The 23,525-nt window shown below is 42.3% G+C and overlaps 1 protein-coding gene and 1 long non-coding RNA gene across 3 annotated transcripts in view; one reads left to right on the plus strand and one right to left on the minus strand.

Annotated features, from left to right (window-relative positions):
• Positions 1-23,525, minus strand: part of LOC138950858 (uncharacterized) — a 93,198-nt gene that overhangs the window by 58,973 nt on the left and 10,700 nt on the right. The gene's annotated exons all lie outside the window — the stretch shown is intronic.
• On the plus strand, positions 867-18,465 carry LOC138950851 (ketohexokinase-like). Of its 2 annotated transcripts, none has more exons than XM_070322567.1 (8): positions 867-966; positions 1,457-1,617; positions 3,793-3,909; positions 5,028-5,162; positions 5,537-5,615; positions 8,326-8,455; positions 12,574-12,688; positions 15,152-18,465. In XM_070322567.1, exons 2-8 carry the CDS (start codon positions 1,499-1,501, stop codon positions 15,405-15,407), a joined length of 951 nt encoding a protein of 316 aa, XP_070178668.1. In that variant the 5' UTR covers positions 867-966; positions 1,457-1,498; the 3' UTR covers positions 15,408-18,465. The 2 variants fall into 2 exon arrangements, with proteins under 2 accessions (XP_070178668.1, XP_070178669.1); XM_070322568.1 differs by having other exon boundaries at positions 1,487-1,617.

Consider the following 23,525-nt stretch of genomic DNA (forward strand, 5'->3'; position numbering starts at 1 on the left):
TGTTCACAAAAGCACTAATCAAAAATTTGCTCCAGGGGCTTGCAACCTAGTACAATGTATTACCTTACTGGGAGAATGCAAGTTTCCAGTACAAAGGACTTAACATTTCTTACATACTGCTTGACTAAAAATCTTTACAAACATTGACTATATTCTATACAAGAAACACTTAACAAGGGTAAAAGGAGAAACAGAATCCGTTAGTCGCCTCTTACAACATGCTGGGTTTAGTCTGGGGAGCATCGGGTAAATTCTTCCCCCTAACCCGCGGGGGCAGAGGGAGTCTTACAATTGAGGATAATTTACAGAGGTTATGAGCAGAAAATCTAAAAAAGCAAGGTCTTAAATGGTGGGAGGGGGGGGGGGGGGGGGGGGGGGGTTTAAAAGGGAGGTTCCACTGAATCTTAAGGCAGAGAAAATAGGATAGGGCAGTATACACTTGCAGTGTTTTGCTGATGATAAGTTTTCTTCAGAGTACAAAACATTTAACCAAACGAAATTTGAGGTTGATATGCGCACATTTTTAAATGTTAAAAATAATAAATTGGCACAGTAAATGATGACCACGTTCTGGCATACTACACAGGCACCAAACTCTGAAAATGACGTCATTCGGCACACATTGCCTTGTGCGCTGTGCATTTGCAAAGCACATACACAACACAATCAAATAACACTACATGTATTACATTCGCATTGTCATCATCTGTATCCTGCAATAACCAAAATCAGAGAAGGCGCAGCAGCAGCCCCCCCCCCCCCCCCCATCAAAAAAATTGCTCTCAGTACGTCAAGCGCCTGTGGTTAGACCTTTCAGCTAAAGGGAGGCTACTGCAGTTCAACACAAGATTCAAGGGTAACCACTCTCGCAGAATCACAGTCACGTTTTCCAGTGCCAGCGAAAATAAGGGGAAAGTTGGACCAATTTCGAGTTTGTGCAGGAAATAAGACATAAAACTACAGAAGGTGATGAGTGTTTTCAATAATCGCTTGAGATTTTTTAGATGTAATGCATTCTCGCTTGTTGCAAAATCAGAAAGAGAACGAGACAGAATTATTGATTTTCTTGACATGGTGCAAAACTTGCAGCACGATCACGATGTGACGATGTCGATGGTGGTTTTTGTTTCTCTTTGAAGGTACTTATCTGTCTGCATAGAGGGAGATACGACAGGGTTGTCATTCATTTCTTGTGTACTAATGCTTCATCTTTGTCGTTGCAAGCTTCGATCTTTCATAATCCACTCAAAGTTTGTTTGAGAATACTGTTCTAAGTGCAAAACAGGGGTTCCCTGAGGTCTGGATAACTGTCATTCGATCTAGCTGGCCAAAAAAGGGAGTTCTAAATTACAAGAGCTACTATTGTGACTGGACATGTCGGTTCTCGAACTACTGCAGTACATGTACTTTGTAATTTTTATTTTTGTTTCATTATTTATTTGTTTCCAATTTGCAGCAGTATCTTAAGTTACTTGACTTACCGCAGAATTAACACACCATGGCATCAGCGGAGGATGAAAACCAGGGAACACAGACCAAAGTGCTGTGTGTTGGACTGGTGTGTCTGGACATTGTCAAGGTGGTCACTCACTTTCCTGTTGAAGACACTGACCAAAGGTAAGGCCAAGAAGTGAAGAACATCATCCCTCCCCCCTACCCCCAACCTCCCCCCCCCCCCCCCCCCCCCTGAACTTCACCCCTGACCAAGCAATAGACCGGAACCACCATCACCCAAGCGTAGCAGATTCATCACCATGCTGATGTTGGCTACCTATCACTAAGAAGAAGAAGACAAAAATCGGTGTTTCCAGTTCCAGACGAACTGACTTTTTTTTTTACCTCTAGCCCCTAGAATTATCCTTTTACCGTAACAGTTTTTATTTTTTTTATATTAGAAAGATTAAAAATGACATTGAGTAAACTAGAATTTGCAGATTTTACAAGGAAAGTTACTCTCTCCGACATCCATGGGACACATCTCATACAAGTTTTATATTATTATTTTTTATCTAAAGCAAACAGACAACAACAAAAACCAAGTCAAATGTTTTGTTTCTTATCACAAGGCCCCCAAAATTAGAGTCTGTAGCTTGGTTACATTTTTGTAAATTATTTTATATTTTATTTAGGAATAGGATTAAACAAAGTAATCTTCTTTTTAGCCATGTTGCTTAATTACGTGGTTGGAACTCGTGCAAATACCCCCCGCGGGTTAGGGGGAAGAATTTACCCGATGCTCCCCATCATGTCGTAAGAGGCGATTTACGGATTCTGTTTCTCTTTTTACCCTTGTTAAGTGTTTCTTGTATAGAATATAGTCAATTTTTGTAAAGATTTTAGTCAAGCAGTATGTAAGAAATGTTAAGTCCTTTGTACTGGAAACTTGCATTCTCCCAGTAAGGTAATACATTGTACTAGGTTGCAAGCCCCTGGAGCAATTTTTTGATTAGTGCTTTTGTGAACAGGAAACAATTGACAAGTGGCTCTATCCCATTCCCCCCCTTTGCCCGTCGCGATATAACCTTCGTGGTTGAAAACGACGTTAAACACCAAATAAAGAAAAAGAAAGAAAAGAACTTGTGCAAGCTGTGTCCCCTCTATGTTGTAGAAGAGCAGCTTTCCTTCTATAAAGTCTGCTCATTCAGGTTGAATATTTTTTATTTCATTTTGTTCAAGGGTAAAAAAAAGATTTACTTTTTACAAGTTTTACTTTCAGGGACGTTTGGGGGGACCGGAAACATAGTAATTAGTAATTTTCCCTTGATAATTACAATTATGAGGTTTTGGCACTAGTAAGCCGTCATAGATGTGTGTGCACATACACAGTCATAGTCTCTTACAGTCCATACTATCTCTCCTTCTCTCTCTTGTAACCTTCTCTCCCTGTAAGAGTCAAGACGCTCTCAAGTCTCATCTCACCATTCAAGTTTTTGAGTCACTTGAGAAAAAGTGACTCTATGTAATCGGTCAGTGTTAGTCTGTCCGGCCGGCCGTCCGTAGACACCACCTTAACGTTGGACTTTTCTCGGAAACTATCAAAGCGATCGGGCTCATATTTTGTTTAGTCGTGACCTCCAATGACCTCTACACTTTAACGATGGTTTCGTTGACCTTTGACCTTTTTCAAGGTCACAGGTCAGCGTCAAAGGAAAAATTAGACATTTTATATCTTTTCTCGGAAACTATCAAAGCGATCGGGCTCATATTTTGTTTAGTCGTGACCTCCAATGACCTCTACACTTTAACGATGGTTTCGTTGACCTTTGACCTTTTTCAAGGTCACAGGTCAGCGTCAAAGGAAAAATTAGACATTTTATATCTTTGACAAAGTTCATCGGATGTGATTGAAACTTTGTAGGATTATTCTTTACATCAAAGTATTTACATCTGTAGCCTTTTACGAACGTTATCAGAAAAACAAGGGAGATAACTAGCCTTTTCTGTTCGGCAACACACAACTTAACGTTGGGCTTTTCTCGGAAACTATAAAAGTGACCGGGCTCAAATTTTATGTGAACGTGACTCATTGTGTTGTGAATAGCAATTTCTTCCTGTCCATCTGATGCCTCATATAATATTCAGAACTGCGAAAGTGACTCGATCGAGCGTTTGCTCTTCTTGTTGATTGTGTTTGTACTATATGTGTTTTGTGCATCCACCTGTGTGTGTGTGTGTGTGTGTGTGTGTGTGTGTGTGTGTGTACGTGTGTGTGTGTGTGTGTGTGTGTGTGTGTGTGTGCATGCCTGCATGTGCGTGTCAACTGTCATTCACATGTGAAATTGCTGGTTTTAGATGTGAGGACTGCTTGTGGAGGAGGGGAGGGAATGCGTCAAACACATCCACAGTTCTCTCCCTTCTTGGTGCCAGGCCAGAATACCTTGGAACACTAGCAAGAGGTCCCTATTTGCAGTAGGTATTATTATTATAATCATAACGAGTGGCTTTGATATATTTTGTGCCATATTTTTACTTTTATATCACCTATTTGTTGGTTTTCATGGTGCTGAAAGAGAAAATAAGGCTGGCGCTGGAAAACTGCTGAGATCATTCTGAAGAGCTTGTTGCAAATATTTTAAAATGTATACACATCTGCACTCACACATGCCAAAGCATGCACATACCACACATGAACATGTGTATGTGCTTACATGCTGCATGTGTGTACATCAGTGTGTGCCTGCTGAATGCATAACGTCGCATATATAATACATGACGATTATTAGGCAACAGAAGCGTAGATAAAACTGCTGGACCAGTCCACATTTTTTTCTTTCTTTTCTGATTTTGCTTTATTTTTCACATCTATTTTCAACCATGTATATTGTGGAACCCCCCTTTTAACTTAAGACCCCCCAATTTAAGACTCCCTCCCTTTTAAGACCCTGTTTCCTCAGACTTTCTGTTCATGACCTCTGTAAATTTACCCCCATTTTCAGACTCGGTCCTCCTTTTTAAGACCTGATTTTCTCAGATTTTTGGAGGTCGTAAAAGGGAGGTGCCACTGTACAGGTTTGTGCAGAGTGACTTTGAGTTTGAGGAGCATGGCATTTTGTCTGACCACTGTCCACTGACCCAGGGTGCCTGTCCCATGTCCCTCATCATTCTCAACCAGGCGTCTGGGAGAGGGCTTAAATTGGGGGGGGGGGGGGGGGGGGGGGGGGGTAGGGGGCCTTAAAAGGGAGGTTCCACTGTTTTAGGAAATAGCTGCAGAGATAAAACAGCATGACCGGTCAAACTTTTTTTTCATGGTCAATATTATTTTTCTTGCTTTTCTGTTTTTGCTTTATTTTTCACATTTTCTAACAATGTTTTTTTATCGTTCATGACTCAAAAAGGATGTGAGGTACATACGTGCGGGTTTGTGCAGAGTGACTTTGAGGTGCATGGCATTCGTGTGACCACTGTCAAAAATAAATGTCATGGCAAATATTGTTTTCTTGCTTTTCTGTTTTTGTTTAATTTGTTTTACATTTTCAACAACGTTCAAACTGATATGACTGAAAAGAATGTGAGGTCCATCCATGCAGGTTTGTGCAGAGTGACTTTGAGGAGCATGGCATTGTGTCTGACCACTGTCCAGTCCTGACCCAGGGTGCCTGTCCCGTGTCCCTCATCATTCTCAACCAGGCGTCCGGCTCTCGCACCATCCTTCACACCAACAAGTACGTCCGGTCAACGTTTTCTTCCTCTTGGTTTAAACTGTATTTTGTTCAGATAAATAAAAAAAAATGGGTGAAACTAGCCCGTCAATAAAAAAATATTGTGACGAAAATGTTGTAAATCGGAAATTGTTACCCCCAAAAATAAAACTGAAATTGATTTACTTGCGACGATGATTGCGGAACTTGTTTGAACTGCTGACGGGCTGATGAAGTGATGAAATGATTCAATGCGACTACAGGGAATGCACCCACTTTTGGTCGACTTAGAACCCTTCTGCGTTAATAGGAGTTGTTAGTGCCCTAAGAAAGGAAAGTTCACAGCATGTGTGGCTGTTTTGTCTAAATGAAAATATTTTGTGACTTTCCTTTTTCAGAAACTTGCAAGAGCTGTCCCTTGACGATTTCCAAAAGCTGTCATTATCCAGTGGTCAGTACTCATGGATTCATTTTGAGGTGAATTTGGTTTTTAGTGACTTTTACGTTTTTCCCTACCAGTACAACATTACGATATACAGACCTGGGAACCCATACAATTTTGTTGTGTATTGTAGTTTTGTACGCATGATAGTCTTAAATATGATCAGTACGGTCAGTGGGAAAAAAATATGACAAGAGAAAATTCCTAGACTACCTTTCTTCACAAGCACAATCCCGAAGCCGATCCAGTATGTTGACCCATGATTAGTTTTTGTCTGTAAACATTGAAAGAAGCATTTGTTTTAAATGTATTGGTACACTTAATTAGCGATGCGATGGATGCGTGTGAAGCAAGTTTGAATCATGGATGTTCAAATGCTGTGTGGAGTACGCTTATTTTTCTGAAAATACACCAAGTTTGTTAGAGAATACTCAAATTATGCAAAACAGGCGCGCGCGGGTTCCCAGGTCTTGATATAGTTTTGTTGTTTGCTTGGCATTATTATTCTGTAGCTATGCTGTTTGAATATTGTCTGTTGATATCTTGAATGGCAAAATAAAAAAAAACAATAATGGTAAGTCATTGAAACCTTTAATGTTGAGCGCAGTGGCGTGGTGGTAAGACGTCGGCCTCATAATCGGGAGGTCGTGAGTTCGAATCCCGGTCGCTGCCGCCTGGTGGGTTAAGAGTGGAGATTTTTCCGATCTCCCAGGTCAAGTTATGTGCAGACCTGCTAATGACTTCACCCCCTTCGTGTGTACACGCAGGCACAAGACGAAATGCGCACAGAAAAGATCCTGTAATCCATGTCAGAGTTCGGTGGGTTATGGAAACACGAAAATACCCAGCATGCCTACTCAACGAAAGCGGAGTGAGCTGACTATGCTCTCAGAGTATAGTGTGGGGAACCCAAATGGGCAAACGAGCTCACACGTAACGCTGAAGAAGAAGAAACCTTTAATACAATCATGTGAAAACAAAACAGTCACAAATTCTCCTTTTAACATTCAGCACACATCAAAAACTCTTTATTATCTGTACCAAGTGTTTGTCTGTCTGTCCACTGTAAAGATATTATCTGTACCAAGTGTTTGTCTGTCCACTGTAAAGATATTATCTGTACCATAGGTGTCTGTCTGTCCACTGTAAAGATATCTGTACCAAGGTGTCTGTCTGTCCACTGTAAAGATATTATCTGTACCAAGGTGTTTGTCTGTCCACTGTAAAGATATCTGTACCAAGGTGTTTGTCTGTCCACTGTAAAGATATTATCTGTACCAAGGTGTTTGTCTGTCCACTTTCAAGATATTATCTGTACCAAGGTGTTTGTCTGTCCACTGTAAAGATATTATCTGTACCAAGGTGTCTGTCTGTCCACTTTCAAGATATTATCTGTACCATAGGTGTCTGTCCACTGTAAAGATATTATCTGTACCATAGGTGTCTGTCTGTCCACTGTAAAGATATCTGTACCAAGGTGTCTGTCTGTCCGCTGTAAAGATATTATCTGTACCATAGGTGTCTGTCTGTCGGCTTTAAAGATATTATCTGTACCATAGGCGTCTGTCTGTCCACTGTAAAGATATTATCTGTACCAAGGTGTCTGTCTGTCCACTGTAAAGATATTATCTGTGCCAAGGTGTTTGTCTGTCCACTGTAAAGATATTATCTGTACCATAGGTGTCTGTCTGTCTGTCCACTGTAAAGATATTATCTGTACCAAGGTGTTTGTCTGTCCACTGTAAAGATATTATCTGTACCATAGGTGTCTGTCTGTCCACTGTAAAGATATTATCTGTACCAAGGTGTCTGTCTGTCCACTGTAAAGATATTATCTGTACCATAGGTGTCTGTCTGTCCACTGTAAAGATATCTGTACCAAGGTGTCTGTCTGTCCACTGTAAAGATATTATCTGTAGCATAGGTGTCTGTCTGTCCACTGTAAAGATATTATCTGTACCATAGGTGTCTGTCTGTCCACTGTAAAGATATCATCTGTACCATAGGTGTATGTCTGTCCACTGTAAGTGTAAAGATATTATCTGTGCCAAGGTGTTTGTCTGTCCACTGTAAAGATATTATCTGTACCAAGGTGTTTGTCTGTCCACTGTAAAGATATTATCTGTACCATAGGCGTCTGTCTGTCCACTGTAAAGATATTATCTGTACCATAGGCGTCTGTCTGTCCACTGTAAAGATATCTGTACCAAGGTGTTTGTCTGTCCACTGTAAAGATATTATCTGTACCATAGGCGTCTGTCTGTCCACTGTAAAGATATCTGTACCAAGGTGTTTGTCTGTCCACTGTAAAGATATTATCTGTGCCAAGGTGTTTGTCTGTCCACTGTAAAGATATTATCTGTACCATAGGTGTCTGTCTGTCCACTGTAAAGATATTATCTGTGCCAAGGTGTTTGTCTGTCCACTGTAAAGATATTATCTGTGCCAAGGTGTTTGTCTGTCCACTGTAAAGATATTATCTGTACCAAGGTGTCTGTCTGTCCACTGTAAAGATATTATCTGTACCAAGGTGTCTGTCTGTCCATTGTAAAGATATTATGTGTACCATAGGTGTCTGTCTGTTGACTTTTAAGACCAGTGGGTTGAAACATTTGTGATTGTTTTATTTTGTCATAAATTCAATATTCCAATAACTTATCATTCTTGATTTGCTGAATGTTTGAACGTAAGCAGTTTATCTGCTTGAGGATTTTGGCTTGAATTGCATATTTGTATTGGTTTTAGGGTCGACCAAATGTTGAGGAGATCAGGAAAATGCTGTTGCATGTGGAAGAACACAACTCTTCTTGCGAGGAATCCAGCAAAGTTATTACTTCCCTTGAAGTTGAAAAAGTTGACCGAGTTGCTCAACTAAGTGAGTAGTCAATCAATCAATCAATCAATATGAGGCTTGTATTGCGCGTATTCCGTGGGTACAGTTCTAAGCGCAGGGATTTATTTATGTTTATTTTTATTTTTATTTTATGCAATTTATATCGCGCTCATATTCAAGGCGCAGGGATTTATTTATGCTGTGTAAAATGGAATTTTTTTACACAATACATCACGCATTCACATCGGCCAGCAGATCGCAGCCCTTTCGGCGCATATCCTACTTTTCACGGCCTATTATTCCAAGTCACACGGGTATTTTGGTGGACATTTTTATCTATGCCTATATAATTTTGCCAGGAAAGACCCTTTTGTCCATCGTGGGATCTTTAACATGCACACCCCAATGTAGTGTACACAAAGGGACCTCGGTTTTTTGTCTCATCCGAAAGACTAGCACTTGAACCCACCACCTAGGTTAGGAAAGGGGGGAGAAAATTGCTAACGCCCTGACCCAGGGTCGAACTCGCAACCTCTCGCTTCCGAGCCCAAGTGCGTTACCACTCGGCCACCCAGTTACCACTCGGCCACCCAGTTACCACTCGGCCACCCAGTTACCACTCGGCCACCCAGTTACCACTCGGCCACCCAGTTACCACTCGGCCACCCAGTTACCACTCGGCCACCCAGTTACCACTCGGCCACCCAGTTACCACTCGGCCACCCTGTTACCACTCGGCCACCCAGTTACCACTCGGCCACCCAGTTACCACTCGGCCACCCTGTTACCACTCGGCCACCCAGTTACCACTCGGCCACCCAGTTACCACTCGGCCACCCAGTTACCACTCGGCCACCCTGTTACCACTCGGCCACCCTGTTACCACTCGGCCACCCAGTTACCACTCGGCCACCCAGTTACCACTCGGCCACCCAGTAGTGCATGTCTTGTCTTTACTGGGGACAAACCCCCCTTTCACTTTCAGGCCTCCCATTTTAAGGTTTAGGCAGCAGAGCTTTCCAGGTTCCCAAGGCCAGGATGATTTTCAGAAGCTCTGTGAGACCTGCATAAAAACATTATTTATCATATTGTTGTTGTGGTTGTGGTGGTGGTGGTGGTCAATGGTGGTGGTTGCAGATATGGGTTATTCTCCAGAGCTGGGTACCATGTTGTGACATGCACTCTCAGTCCTTTAAATGATTATGACGTATATTAAATGGCAAGTGGAATGTATTCTCTTTCCTTAACACTATTGTGACTAGCACTGCCACGACGTTAACGTCCTGCCTGCCCAAGCTTGCCACCAAGAAACTTCCCAAAAATCAGTAACTGTAAAGAAATCTGTCTAGCAAGCTTGAATTAAGTCCAATCACCACCAAATTTTGTGTACTAATTCAAAAATGGATGCCCAGTTCAGTCGTGCTATTTATAAGTTTGTCACGCGATTTGTTTTAGCAAAGGGGGGTGAAAGGGGGGTGAAAGGGGGATAATTTGTGTTTTTTAACGTTTTTTTGTGTGTGTTTTATTTTCCACTGCTTTTTGGACTCACATGCGAAGCAAAAGTGAGTCTATGTACTCACCCGAGTCGTCCGTCCGTCCGGCCGTCCGGCCGGAAAACTTTAACGTTGGATATTTCTTGGACACTATTCAGTCTATCAGTACCAAATTTGGCAAGATGGTGTATGATGACAAGGCCCCAAAAAACATACATAGCATCTTGACCTTGCTTCAAGGTCAAGGTCGCAGGGGCCATAAATGTTGTCTAAAAAACAGCTATTTTTCCCATTTTTCCCATTTTCTCTGAAGTTTTTGAGATTGAATACCTCACCTATATATGATATATAGGGCAAAGTAAGCCCCATCTTTTGATACCAGTTTGGTTTACCTTGCTTCAAGGTCAAGGTCACAGGAGCTCTTCAAAGTTGGATTGTATACATATTTTGAAGTGACCTTGACCCTGAACTATGGAAGATAACTGTTTCAAACTTAAAAATTATGTGGGGCACATGTTATGCTTTCATCATGAGACACATTTGGTCACATATGATCAAGGTCAAGGTCACTTTGACCCTTATGAAATGTGACCAAAATAAGGTAGTGAACCACTAAAAGTGACCATATCTCATGGTAGAAAGAGCCAATAAGCACCATTGTACTTCCTATGTCTTGAATTAACAGCTTTGTGTTGCATGACCTTGGATGACCTTGACCTTGGGTCAAGGTCACATGTATTTTGGTAGCAAAAATGTGTAAAGCAGTTCTTAGTGTATGATGTCATTGCTAGGTTTAGTTATGCATGTGAGTCATATGGGCTTTGCCCTTCTTGTTTAAAAGTTATTTTTTAACAGAAAGTATTATAAATAATGTTATAACCAAACAAGGTGTAAAACCTATGAATTAGCTGAAATATTGTTAACATTGTACACAGAAATAAGGAGACAGTACAAAGAAAAAACAAGCAAATCACGCATTCACTCACAGCATCCTGACTCAAATGAAACAAAACTGTAACACTCACCAAATGATGTCTAGGTAATCCATATTGAATATAAGTCACATTTTCACAACAAAGTACCAACTGTACACCTATGAACAATTCCAAAAGGATTTGAAGGCTCCAGCCATCCATTGTTATCAGTGCTGCCACGCCCCCATAGCTCCTGCACGATTCCGAGATACATGTTCGTCTAGCAGTATCACCCCCTACCACGTGTAGTTGCCGACTCGTACTAGCAACAACGGGACTGTTTCTTCCTCAATATCACTGCTATTATCGCTTTCTTGAGGCTAAAACGACACGATGTATCATGATCTACAGGATCCTCAAGATCCAACATCCGGAGAATCTCCTCCCGTGACAAGGCTCGCCTTCGATTCATTTTTTTTGTTCGAAAACACCACGCAAATCTGCACTAATTTGATCAAGCCGGAAGAGAAAACCACGTGTATCAAGGGAAACAACTCAATTTATTGCAATCTTCAAAAACCGGGAAGCAATCACGAGTCTTGTACCTTGTATGACTGGTACTGAAAAATGCGCGTCCCGTCCATGGGTGTGTCAGCGCGGTTACTGATTTATCAGTGTCCCGTCGCGAAAGTGTTAAGATACATTTTTATTTTATTTTTTTATTGGTAGTATTTAAACAAGTATTTAGACGTTCTTCGTTTTCCCTTCTACAGTTCCCCGTATTGTCCGCCAAATCTAATATCATATCGCTTTTAAGAGCACGTTTATAAGCTTTGTTTGTTGTGCTCCATTTACTAATTGATTGTATGCGGCTTTGTGAACTGTAACTTTGCTGAATTAAGTTGTTTAAACCAAGTATTTAGACAAACAAAATGTGCAAGTATTTCTAATTATTCCTCTGCAAATCTGACCAAATTTTGAGTCTATTCAATGACGACGTCACTAAAACCAAAAGAATTCCATTCATAACACAGTCATTCATAAATCGATTGATGACGCCATGTCATGGACCAATCGAATCGTCACAACATATGCTGACGTCAGCTGCGACGCCGCGCAAAAAGTTGCTAACCTGGCCTTACTTGTCTCTGTGATAACTGATTCTGGACTTTCAGTCTTCATTTTTTAGCTGCATGTCGACTCGATGTTTTGTTATTGATACTGTTTGTTTGTTGGTTGACGCAACCCAAAAAATACGTTTTATTTACCAATATCGATCTATTTCAATTCGTTTCTCCCGACTGCATGTTGTTGAGAATGAGCTCTGAATGGGAAGCAAATAAAGCTTGTTACTATTATACTATGGCTTTTTGTAATCTGTCTTGTGTATTTGGACAACATATGTAACGTTAAACATGTGTGATGTTACCCACCTTTCCGACCACCCTTCGTATCCAAAAAGCATAAACTTATCTTTTGGTTAGCATGGCACCGTGGCATATGTCTATATCTGTCACATTAACCATACAAACAACCTATTCAGACACTTTCAATTTTCACGATGCATGTCACACTTTTGGTACACAACTTTATGGAATGACCCATATATGTGTGTTAATTTCAAAGTCAAACAGGTTCCTTTTACTGTTAACTGTCCCAGGGTGCCTGTCCCGTGTGCTCATCATTCTCAACCAGGCGTCTGAGATGGATAACACTGCTTTAATAACTCAGATGTATTTTACTGTGTATCCAGGAGGCCTGATGCGACACGTGGACTATGTGTTCGTGAGCAAGGAGGCTGCCACCAGTCTGGGTTACACGGATCAACAGACGGCCGTAGAGGGCTTAGTATCTAACTGCAGAGACAGGTGGGTACAGCAGATCTGGGCGTGAACTTAGCTCAGTCGGTCGCACACAGAATTCAGGCATGGGAATGGTCCGCGGATCCTCTAATTTCAGCGGCTTTCGTTAGGAGTTTCAGCGGCGGAAAAAACCATTCAGCGGGAAAGCAAAAATCCCTCAAAAATCGTATATGAGGTTTTTATTCTCAAACGGTCGGGTGTCTTCAAATGGCACAAGCCACTATCCGGAACTGACGGTTGACTTCAGCTTTTGTAGTCTTGGCTGTCCCACGTTATATGAAACAGATTCGCGCAACATCCGCTGAATGTGGTTTACTTGTCCGAGACAAAGATGCGTCTCTTGTGTTCGATTTGAAAGAAAACTTCATGTCTTCGGTATCGAATATTGTTCGACGCGGCCAGGATTATGACGAAAAAGGTGTGGTTAACCAGTGGAAATGGGATTGGGTTTCCAAAGAGGTTAAAGTTGGTGACAAGCAAGAGCGGATCGGTGAACACATACGAAAAGTCGACACGCCCGGTCAAGCAAGATGCACCCTTTGTGACAGAGAAATTGTGTACAGCAATCATGGTTTCATTGCCCTCAGCGAGCATCTACTAACGAAAAGTGTTTTGGTTTTTTTTATCATTGTATTATTCATTCCCTTTGATTCAATACCTGGAATAAGAGAAAGTTAAAGATGAGCTGGATCCTATCACATGTTTCCTCGTGGGTTTGACAAGTATGATTGAGAGTGAGAGCAGTCAGTGAATGTTTGCAAGAAAGTCATAAAGTATGCACAATCCTTTGTTCAGAATTTTTAAAACTTAAAGTTTCAGCTAAAACACCTGCATATTTATGTGAAATTAAATGCTAAACTTTGTCCCAAATACCCCTCAGATAGCGTAGATTTTGATATTTAAAAATTCTTTTTTCCGGGGGAGGACCCCCGGACCCCCCTGTTTTTGGGTCCCTCTCCTGTTTTTAGCTGACTTTTTATTCAGCCATTCCTGTGCCTGACAGATCAACAGACTACCGTAGAGGGCTTAGTATCTAACTGCAGAGACAGATGAGTACGGCAGATCGAGACGGGGATGTAGCTTAGTGTGTCGCACACAGATCAACAGACGACCGTAGAGGGCTTAGTATCTAAACTGCAGGGACAGATGAGTACGGCAGATCAGGGCGGGGACGTAGCTAAAGTCAGTCACATGCTGGCTTTATGACAAGATCGTTGCTTCCGGCGTGGGTTCGAACCCGGGTCTCTTCTTTGCAAGAGTGCAGGCTCTCCAACACCCAACATGTGTGCACATGCACGATGAAGATCCACAGTTCACTGCTAAGAGTCTCAGAGTTTGGACAAAAGTCAAGATGCAGGACACAAGACAAAAAACAAAGATAGACTGGGAAGTGGGAAATAAACACATTCTTTGAGGTGTACAGTGGGAACCTCTTTCTCAGGGCTAAACAAAATCTGATAAAAACAGGGAGTAGTCTCAAAATGGAGTTTTTTTTTTATATATATATTTTTTTTTCTGTCTTGATTTTCTGTTGCTAATGAATGCTCAAAGGAAGCAGAAATAGACAGAAAGAAGACATTGTAAGAGAATTTTATTTTATTTTATTCTAATTTTTTTTTTCTCTCGAGGAAATTGTGTATTTGTGGGTTTTTTAATGTTAATTTTTTTTTATATAATTATACATACAGACAAGTTTACAAATATACATTGGCCCGTGTATACAATAATCAAAATGGAGTTACTGTTAAGTTTGCAGAGTTTATGTGCGTGCGTGCATGCATGCATATGTGCAAGTGTAAGAAGGGGGTGGGGTCCTACAAAGGGGATCATTGTATTGTGCTGTAAACATTTTTCATAACTTTACAGTGTTTTTTGTCATGGTCCGCCTCAACATTGACACAAAAAAACTGTTCTTGACCGCTCATGTGATCAACACCTGCATCAGCCGGGATGGCATAACAAGAAATAGGCAAGATAGCGAAATTAACCAATCTGTTCTGGATATCGAGATCATTGATTTGACTTTCTCGTCGTATGTAAAAGTTGCCAAGTTGTGCCTATAATGAATGTACGTTGATTTTTTAATTGGTACGTTGCGCTTTTGTCAGGTCAATTTTGTGAGCACCCTGATTTGGGCGGCGGTCACTTGACCCCTGTAAAAGAAATGTTTGATCCAAAAAGTGTTTCAGATAGCTAAGTTGAGTGGTTTTAAAGGCATACAAAGTTTGAATATAATGACATGTGAATAAATGTTTTAGTTGATGTATAAAACTGGGCGTAATAATTTGTTTGCACAGTGTAGTTAAATAAGGTATGTTTTAATCTTTTCATCTAGTGTAGAGAAGATATTTCAGTTAAAAAACCAAATTGACACACACCCATACATTTGAATTTTATCCTCTCAGCATGTCCAGTTGTGGCTCATACAGTGTAAAACAAATAATATTTTTGTTATATATCTGTTACCAGTGCAGCAGTTATCTGCCCATGGGGAGAGAAAGGGGCATCAGCCAAGAGAAAAGGATCACCAGCAGTAACTTCCCCTGCCTTTCCGCCTGAAGTGGTTATGGATACTATTGGAGCAGGTGACACTTTCAACGCAGCCACCATTTTTGCTTTGAATTCTGGGAAAGACCTGGGGGAATCAGTGACGTTTGGCTGTAAGGTCGCCGGCGCCAAGTGTGGCATGATGGGTAATGCTGGTCTCCGCGGAATGACGTTTTGATCAGCTGGTCTGATTCTCCGAGTGATGGTGAATTGAGGAATAAATAGACACATGAGTGACACATGAGAAACTCTTTGAAGAACGCTTGTTTTTTTGTTTTTTTACATTTAGAGTCATGCCGACAGATTGACTAAATGTTTTTATATCGCTTGACGCGACTTGTTTCTTAGAATGACATTTTGTCATGTAACTGTTTTGTAGGGAAGCAGGGCCACATGTTCAACTGTGTATGATTTTCGTGAGAAAGTGTCGGCTGGATGTTTCATTCCAAAATGTTTTCTCTCAGTGGAATGACGTTTTGGTTGACTGTGATTAACGCTTATGACATAATTATGTGCTTAAGATAAGTTCAGATAAGAAAACTATGATGTGTCGATTGAACACTGGATTTCCCTTCTTTGAGCCATGTGACGTCAGAGGCCGACTTAAGCTCTTATTTAGGCTGCGGGTTAACCAAGACTACAAAAGCGTGCATGTTTGTGTGCATTCTATTGTAAGAAATAAGAGGAAATCTAATTTAAGAGATTGATACATAAATGTTATTTGTATTTGTTACCAAAATGATGACCTTTAACACGGACCTCAACAGGCATTGTTCACCTCAACCTCTAGTGTGGTCTTGTAGAATAATGTCCGTCTCAATCTGTCTAAAATGTCTTAGTTTTGTCACAAATACAAATAACATATATTGTCATAATTTTCACGAGTTTTCATTCACAAACACCTGGGAAATAAATCTCATGTTCCCCATGCAATAAATCCCCGGTTACCATAGTTGCAGGAAGCAGGTTATACGTACATGGATAATCAAAAGCAAACCCAATAGAAACGCTCGGGGATTCTTCGGCTCTTTTCGTTGGCGTTTCCCCAGACCTGGACAGACGACACGACACTGCGTTGCAAAGTTCCAAAAACGAACTGGCAAACTGGCTCAAGTAAACAAGAAACAAAACTACTTCATGAAAGGTCATAAATTCATCACAAACAAATGAAACCTAGCGATATGTTTTGTCTTCTTACAAAGTCATGGAGTGCGTGTATCTGTGTTTCGATACACAGACGTTCGGAGAAACACGAACGTCAAGTTCAAGTCGAACCAATTGATCCCTGACACACAAATTTTGACCCGTGCACAAGACGTTGTATCGCTAAACGAAGCACAAATAAGAAATAATAATAAAAGCAAAGAACATAGCAACGAGATATGCAAACATCTAACAAAGCCGAGCAAGCAGAATGACAGGTCTAATGAAAAACAAAGAGGCAATGAGTCGGAAACAAGATCGCGATTCTGTCCTTTGCTGCACGACGCAACTCTTCTGTGACCTTTGACCCAACGTGCCTTGCTGCACGATGCAAATTTTCTGTGACCTTTGACCCAACATAGCTTCCACATTCAATCACTATAAGCTTAATATTTACAACTGATAACCGAGGGGGTGGAATACTGAGAGGAACCTACAGAACTGTGCATCCTCAAGCCTGACATACTTATCCCAACATTGTATGAACTCAAAACACAGACAGTTGCTTTCACACGCCAGCTGTGATTGCAACAACGTGCTGGGGTCCCAAAACATGTATTGTCAAAACGGAACTTGTGTTTCAAAGCATGGCTCCCCGTGTTGATTTGACACTTATTTTCTCACTACCAAAATGATGACGAAAACGATGTTTGGTGGTTTGTTGTCAGACCAGCTTTTTTGTCGGTCCTCGGGGGAGCATATCATCTTTTGTTTCATATTTATTGACCAACAAGGCCAAAGGCCAATAAATATGAAACAAAAGACGATATGCTCCCACGAGGACCGACAAAAAGCTGGTCTGTCAACAACCCATCAAACATCTTATAATGTTAATTTTACTATGGATTAATATCGACATTTTTCTTTGTGAAGGTGTTCAATTGTGAACTTTTGTATGTATGAAAGTTGCGATAGGCTTTTCATTTTAAACATGTTTTTTGGTCAATGGAATGTTTTGATCTAGTGGGATTTATTTTAGGGAGCAAAATAACATTTGATGTCTATTTTATTATGGATAAAGATAGACATTTTTCTTTGTGAAGATCAATCAATCAATCAATCAATGAGGCTTATATCGCGCATATTCCGTGGGTACAGTTCTAGGCGCTCTGCAGTCATGCCGTGTGAGATGAAATTTTATACGACCAGTGGATTGCAGCCATTTCGGCGCATATTTACCTTTCGCGGCCTATTATTCCAAGTCACACGGGTATAAAAGGTATTCCCATAACCATCTGGTCGTAGGGGAGAGAGATGTTAGAGATCTCAACTTTTCTGGGGGCCAGCTTTTTATGAGGGCGGTGCCCATCTCCTCTCCCTCGCTGCCTTTGCCTTCCCCGGCCCTGAATAGGGTCAGGTACCCATTTCCAGCTGGGTGAACTGGAGAGCGCTCGGAAAAATCGGGTATTTGTATTTGTCCCCGAGTGGGGGACGAACCACGACCTCCAGCGTGAGAGGCAAGCGCTCTAACCACTGCGCCACTCCGCTTCTCAGACGGGTATAGGTAGACAATTATTAACTGTGCCTAAGCAATTCTGCCAGGAAAGACCCTTTTGTCAATCGTGGGATCTTTAACGTGCACACCCAATGTAGTGTACACGGGGGGAGGGTTCGGACACCGAAGAGAGTCTGCACACAAAGTTGACACTGAAATAAATTTCCGCCGAACCTGGGATCGAACTCACGCTGACAGCGGCCAACTGAATACAAATCCAGCTCGCTACCAACTGAGCTATATCCCCGCCCCAAGATGTACAATGGTGAAACTGTCTGTATGAAAGTTTTGATGGGCACTTAATTTTAAAAGTCTTATTTAGTCAGTGGAATGTTTTAATCTAGTGTGATGCATGTTTAGGAGCACATGTGATTGTGAAGGGGTGTGTAAAAACTCTTGGCGTTTGTTTGTGTGAAATTTAATTGTGTCTGGACATTCAATTCAGAAGTGTGTTTCCACATGGGATGATGATTTAATCAACTGTGATTCATGCTTGGGAGTGCATTTGATTGCTAATGGGTTAAATTGTAAAACTGTATGTGTTTGATTCTGTGAAAGTTGCAGTTTGGCATTACACTTTTTTTTTAATCTCCGGTGAAATCATGTTATGATCAAGTGTAATTTGATTATAATTTGGAGCACATGTTATTGCAAGGTTTGCACATGCAGTCTTTAGAAGTTTTAAACTTGTGACAAAATTACTTTCCCTTTTTGAGTTCTTAAAAGTTTGTAAAAACTGAACAGGGTGTGTAAAAGTTTGTAAAATATGCTGTGTGACTGAATTTTATTATTTTCCAAGGCTTGTGTATTATATACAAATGTACAAACTCCTTTGTGACACAGTAGTTATGGAAAATGTGAGATGAGAAAACAAAGTAAATAATTAAACGACATTGGACGGGCGCAGTGGCATGGTGGTAAGACGTCGGCCATCTAATCGGGAGGTCGTGAGTTCGAATCCCGGTCGCTGCCGCCTGGTGGGCTAAGAGTGGAGATTTTTCCGATCTCCCAGGTCAACTTATGTGCAGACCTGCTAGTGACTTAACCCCCTTCGTGTGTACACGCAAGCACAAGACCAAGTGCGCATGGAAAAGATCCTGTAGTCCATGTCAGAGTTCGGTGGGTTATGGAAACACAAAAATACCCAGCTTGCCTCCCCCGAAATCGGCGTATGCTGCCTGAATGGCGGGGTAAAAACGGTCATACACGTGAAAATCAACTCGTGCTAAAACATGAGTGAACGTGGGAGTCGAAGCCCATGAACGAAGAAGAAGAAAAAGAAGAAACGGCATTGCTCAGTTTTCTTTAACGGTCATTGAATACATGTACCTGTTTGTCTTTAACATTTTCATCGTGGGTTGATAATACTTATAAATGGCTGATATATTGTTGTTGAATGTAATTTCTATTTTTGGTTTGAGGATCCTTGAGGTCTTTTAAAAGTGTTTAAATTCAAGAGGTGAAATGCTGTGCAACCTTGGATTTTGAACAGATTTAATTTTAAAACTTACTGTGTTTGTCCATGTTCAAGTTCAAACTGTGCTTTTACTTTATTCAAAAGTTTGTTTTTATTAGTTCCAACGGAAAAAACTCAGTGGGATTGATTGACTGTGATATTTTCTTAGAAGCACATGTAACTGCTATATATATATATTTTTTGTTGGTATTAGTCTGGTGGTTAGAAGAAACAAGTGTATGCACATTAAATAAAGAAGAAGCAAAGTGATACAATCGTCAGTTGGAAATACATTATCTTTGACTTGATCAGTGAACTGACATGTGCATGTGAAGAGATGGCGGACAGTTGAGCGAGGATTCTGTAGCTCTTAGTTCTAATGTCTTTGTGGTGGATGCAGGCTGTACTCTCATGTGTTTTTTGCTCCACGGATTCAGTAAGGTTACCAACTTTTACTCCATGTTATAATGGAGCAGTGTAAACACCTCCTAAGCGAGTAAGTTTGGTGTTTCTCAAATCACACTGCAAGAATTGTCATTTTCCCCAGATGTAACACCCGGTCTAGTGACTGACGAAATGCTTGTACAAATGTCACGTGCACCTCGCTATTCCTATGTGTAACTGTGTTGCTCTTCTGCTCCACTGAACCGTATCTGTGACGCGTCACGCCTTGCCTACAGTCACAGGCACATGACTGAACTATTTAGTTGACTGATCTTGACTGTTCATTGTGTTCATTTCTTGCCGTTATAACATTGCTTACTTAAATGTCTGACACTGCCAAGAGGGGCAGAGAAGAGGTCTCGCCTGTCAGCGACGACACAGAAAAAAGGCTGTGTCTTGATCTAGAGGACAGTTATTTAGACGCGTTTGATGACAACCATCATAGAAGTAGAACAGCCCCTGCACAGCACCGTCCTCGGCTCTCCGCCAGACGCGACATCTTCGGGCATGTCGAGTTCCACTGTCACCTCCGTCAAGGAGGGCCTGCGCGAGGCTCTGACGGATCCAGCAATCCTGCTACTTCTAAAGGAGGCTGTCTTGCCCCCCCCCCCCCCCCCCCCGATGCAGCAGATCGAGGAACTCAAAGAGACGGTGGCCAACAAGGACCAAGAGATCGCGGACCTACACGCTCGTGTCGACGAGCGAGAGCAGTATTCCCGGCGCAACTGCAACTGCGTCAGGATCAGTGGCATCCCCGCCAACGACAACGAAAACACTGACGAAATCACCAAGAAATTAGGAGCTGCGCTTGGCGTTACCATCACAACTGACATGATCGACAGATCCCACCGTGTCGGCAGACCAGACCAGGCCGATCGTCAGATCATTGTCAAGTTCACCTCCTATCGACACAAGCGGTTGCTGATGGGCGTTCGGAAGCACCTCAAGCACAAGACAGCCTCGACCATGGGGTTCTCGCCACCCGTTTCAGCAGCGGAAGCCGCGGCGCGTTCCGCACCACGGGGGGTGTTTGTAAACGACGACCTGACGAGGCAGCGGGCCAGACTGGCAGCTAAAACACGTCGCCTAAAACAAGATAGGCGTATCCAGGACACATGGGTCCGCGATGGCGAAATCTTTATAAAAAAAAAAGAACGAAAAAATCACAAAAGTGTTCAACGAGGTAGATCTCGAAAAATTTGCTTAGCCTTGTATAACTATACTGTTCAAAAAAAGAAACGCATAGTTGCTACTTGCCAAATTTGTTTTATTTTTCGAAAAAATTAACAGAAAATCCAATATTTAGATTATTTGTTTGAAATTTGGTATGGACACAGTTGAATGCACACACAGTTCATTTGCATCTTCAAATCAATCAGTCAATCAATACGATTGGGTGCCGAGGCTGTCAAGTCAGTAGGGGGTGTGACTGCCTTGAGCAACAACAACTGCCCGGCACCTTCTGGGCATGGACTGGATCAGATGCCGGATATCTTGCTGTGGGATGGTGTCCCACTCCTCCTGAAGTGCCTGCAATAGATCGCGGTGATTTGCCGGCGCTTCTTCTCGCCTGCGCACACGTCTGTCCAATTCATCCCAGAGGTGTTCTATCGGGTTCATGTCTGGCGACATGGATGGCCAGGGAAGCACCTGGACATGGTGGTCGGTGAGGAACTGGGTGGTGAGTCGTGCTGTGTGCGGGCGAGCGTTGTCCTGCTGGAATATGGCATCCTGGTCAGCCAGAAGAGGAAGGGCGTGTGGGCGCAGAATTTCCTCCACGTATCGCTGGGCAGTTATGCGCCCTTGGACGTGCACCAGGGTGCTCCTTCCAGCGGTATTGATCGCCCCCCACACCATGACGCCTCCACCACCATGAACGGGTGCCTCATCCACACAGTTGACCCTCCTCCGACCATCATGTCGCTGGAGCAGGAAGTAGGACTCGTCGCTGAACCACACGTGTCTCCAGTGATTCCGGACGGTCCAGCGAAGGTGCTGGTTGCCCCACTGCACTCGGTTCTGGCGATGGCGGCGGGTGAGGACAGCTCCTCTGTGAGGTCTGCGAGCTCTCAAACCAGCTTCATGCAGGCGGTTCCGCACGGTCTGGTCCGATAATCGGTGTGGCCCGGGGAGAGCCTGGACAGAAGATGAGGCCGACAGGAAACGATTCCGGAGGTGGCGGAGCCGTATGAAGCGGTCGTGAGCAGCAGTTGTCGCCCTTGGTCTTCCCGCTCGTGGCAAGTCAGCAACGGAGCCAGTGGCTTGAAACCTGACCCACAGTCTACTGATGGTGCCCTGGGACACGTGGAAGTGCCTGGCGATTGCACTTTGACTTTGTCCTGCTTGTAAACGACCCAATGCAATTTGGCGGTCTTCTCTGCTCAATCGGGCCATCTTTCGTCGCTGAATTGTCGTCTGATTTCTTTGTGGCGAACAATCCGCTTTTATGGGTTTTGGAAGACATGGTGAGAGCTCAATATTCCCCGAGTTTCACGAGATTACACCGAAGCATGACGAGTGGTCATGCCAAATGAGCAATTTTGACATTGTAGCCACTGATAACGCATGCGTCACGTGCAGAGCTCACTTGTGGCAATGGACGAAAGGTCGACGACCAGATAAACATTTTCTGCAGTTTGGTGGATATCCTTGTAGCCATATAACTAAATTAACCAAATATTACAAGCTATGCGTTTCTTTTTTTGAACAGTATAGCTTGTCTTCTGTAAGCCACAGCTTACCAAGCGAAGTGTGTATGCTGCTGCAAGCAGTAAAATGTGACACCCGAGGCATCAGTCGTCCCCCTTTGCATCGCGCGCGCGTGAGTGTGTGTGTGTGTGTGTGTTTGTGTGTGTGTGTGTGTGTGTGTATGTGTACGTACGCACTACGCTTAACACTTGTCAGTACCACGAACTCTGTCTCACTCTACGGTTTCGATTTTAACAAAATTAATGACTTTTTACCTCTGCAGTGAGACGAAGATGTTATCAACCAGAAATTGAAATGTTTATTGAACATTGCCACACACCAAGTGCTAACACGTCGTGTGTGTGTGTAGTGTGCGTGTGTGTGTGGGTGTGTGTATGTGTGTGTGTGTGTGTGTGTAATAATAATAATACTGGACATTTGCTATAGCGCATAATCATATAATATGCTCAATGCGTTTTACATATTAATTTCTGCCGTGTGAGATGGAATTTTTTACACAATATATCACGCACTAGAGGAATACCCGGCTTCGCCGGGGTGAATCGCGAGACAGAGACAAACAGCATGGCGGTTCACCACAATCACCTTTGAAGGCGAAGTCCTGTCAAACGGGATTGAGAATTTTAGAGCTTATTTCTTAGCCCTATATTATCTGTTGTGGCTTCTCAAATGCCAGAACATACAGACAGATGATAATGATAAAATCGTTTATTTAACGTCACTCTGTAAAAACATTGGCGACATTTGTCTTAGATTAAGAACACACACAGGCACGCACACAAACATATCAAATCAGTGGAGCCGAGTTTCCTTCTTTGGCCCATGCATTAGGATTCAGCAAGCTGTATATATACAAGATGTCAACAACCACCACTGATATAGCAGTATCCCTTCCTTATTAGCCCTCAAGCAATCCATTTAGGGAAAGCTGATGACAAGCCCTCTGCTGCCTTTCCGAGCTCTAAAACATCGCAGAACACAACCCTTGG

Source organism: Littorina saxatilis, linkage group LG16 (assembly GCF_037325665.1).
Source record: "Littorina saxatilis isolate snail1 linkage group LG16, US_GU_Lsax_2.0, whole genome shotgun sequence".
NCBI lineage: Eukaryota > Metazoa > Mollusca > Gastropoda > Littorinimorpha > Littorinidae > Littorina > Littorina saxatilis.